This window comes from Asparagus officinalis, chromosome 8 (assembly GCF_001876935.1).
Source record: "Asparagus officinalis chromosome 8, Aspof.V1, whole genome shotgun sequence".
Classification (NCBI taxonomy): domain Eukaryota; kingdom Viridiplantae; phylum Streptophyta; class Magnoliopsida; order Asparagales; family Asparagaceae; genus Asparagus; species Asparagus officinalis.
In genome coordinates this window covers 9,412,866-9,414,319 of record NC_033801.1, presented here as the reverse complement: position 1 = coordinate 9,414,319, position 1,454 = coordinate 9,412,866, and the positions used below count along the sequence as shown (strand labels likewise).

The window sequence follows — 1,454 nt, the reverse complement described above, 5'->3', positions numbered from 1 at the left end:
GGGACCCCGAGTGGGATCCACGGGGACGGCGGCGGGCACGGAGGGAGAGGAGCGAGCTGTTTTGTGAAGGAGGGGCAGTCAGCGGAGGATTCCTGGGGAGGGGATGCTTATGGTTGGAAGGATTTGGAGAGGCCTGATAATTATGGGAGTCGAGGGGGGTCGACTAGTAGAGAGGTTGATTATGGAGGTGGAGGTGGCGGGAGAATTTGGTTGGATGTTGAGGATTTGATTTATCTTGATGGGGTGATTTGTGCTGATGGCGGAAATGGTGGTCCGAATGGTGGAGGAGGATCGGGTGGGAGTGTGTATATTGTTGCATCGAAAATGTAGGAACGGTACCTTTTTACCCTAGTTGTACATCTTACTGAGAGTAGTTAAGAATTAAGAAATGCAAACATGGAAATGGTTATATGAGGTATTTGTTCTGCTAGAATTATAACTAACCTATTGTGCATGTCATTAAAGACTTTAAATGAGTCAACTTAGTTGTACATTGTTGGGAGAATATTTAAGAAACTGATTTCTTGTAGATTAATGCATTAAACATGTGTAAGCATGGATGTGGTTTACTTGAAGTTAAACTAACCTATTTTGGTTGTAATTTAAAGCTTTACTGAATTAAATTTGTGAAACTAATATTCGTAATTGGCATTGATAGCGATTTTTTTTTTCACATTTTGCACCTTGTTGATCTTTAAAATGCATATAAAGTTTATTTTGGTAAGACTCTTCACTGGTTACCATTGACCTAATTTGTGATAGTTATGGAGTGAACTTTTGTTGAGTTCTTCTCTTTATATTTATGCTGAAGGTCTTGTTTCAATCTTCTGTTAGTGAAGGCATAAGTTGTTTAAATTTCGTTGTGTTTTTGAAGTGCCTAGGTATAGATCTTGGTGCACGGACATTCACTATTTTCTCTTCTTTTTCTTCTTAATATTTGGTGTATAATTGATGTAATTTGTTCCACGCAATGTTTTTTATTATCACAGGACAGGAAGTGGGTATATTAGTGCTTTAGGAGGTAGTGGTTTGGCTGGTGGAGGAGGAGGGCGAGTTTCTATTGACATTTTCAGCAGGCATGATAGCCCTAAGATTTATGTTAATGGTAAGCTCAACTGTTGCCTTTTCCATTTGTCGCCCTATGTTTATACTTAACATTTAGGAACACGTTTTCAGTAGGCCTGGTAGCCCTAAAATTTTTTAAATGGTAAGTTTAGCTTTTCATTTCCCCCTTGTTAGTTGTTGCCCATGTTTGGTAATCATTTATCATCATGGTTCTTTTGATATAACTTACTGTGTACTTTAATGGTTGTTGACATAAGGTTTTTTTTTGGTTTACTGCTGTACGTTGGTATTTGATGTTTGCTGATGTGAGCTATCATCATTGCTCTTATTAGATAATTTATGGATTGACAATATCTTTGAAGTGAGCAAGTTGTTTCTGATGTCAGTAT

The 1,454-nt window shown here is 38.0% G+C and overlaps 1 protein-coding gene across 1 annotated transcript in view; it reads left to right on the top strand.

Annotated features, from left to right (window-relative positions):
- LOC109822590 overlaps nucleotides 1–1,454 on the top strand; it is a 16,875-nt gene that overhangs the window by 670 nt on the left and 14,751 nt on the right. The window contains exons 1-2 of the mRNA XM_020388814.1: nucleotides 1–326; nucleotides 990–1,105. The exon at nucleotides 1–326 is cut by the window's left edge and continues 670 nt beyond it. Of these exons, the coding sequence (XP_020244403.1) occupies nucleotides 1–326; nucleotides 990–1,105 (442 nt within the window). The remainder of the gene's footprint in view (nucleotides 327–989; nucleotides 1,106–1,454) is intronic.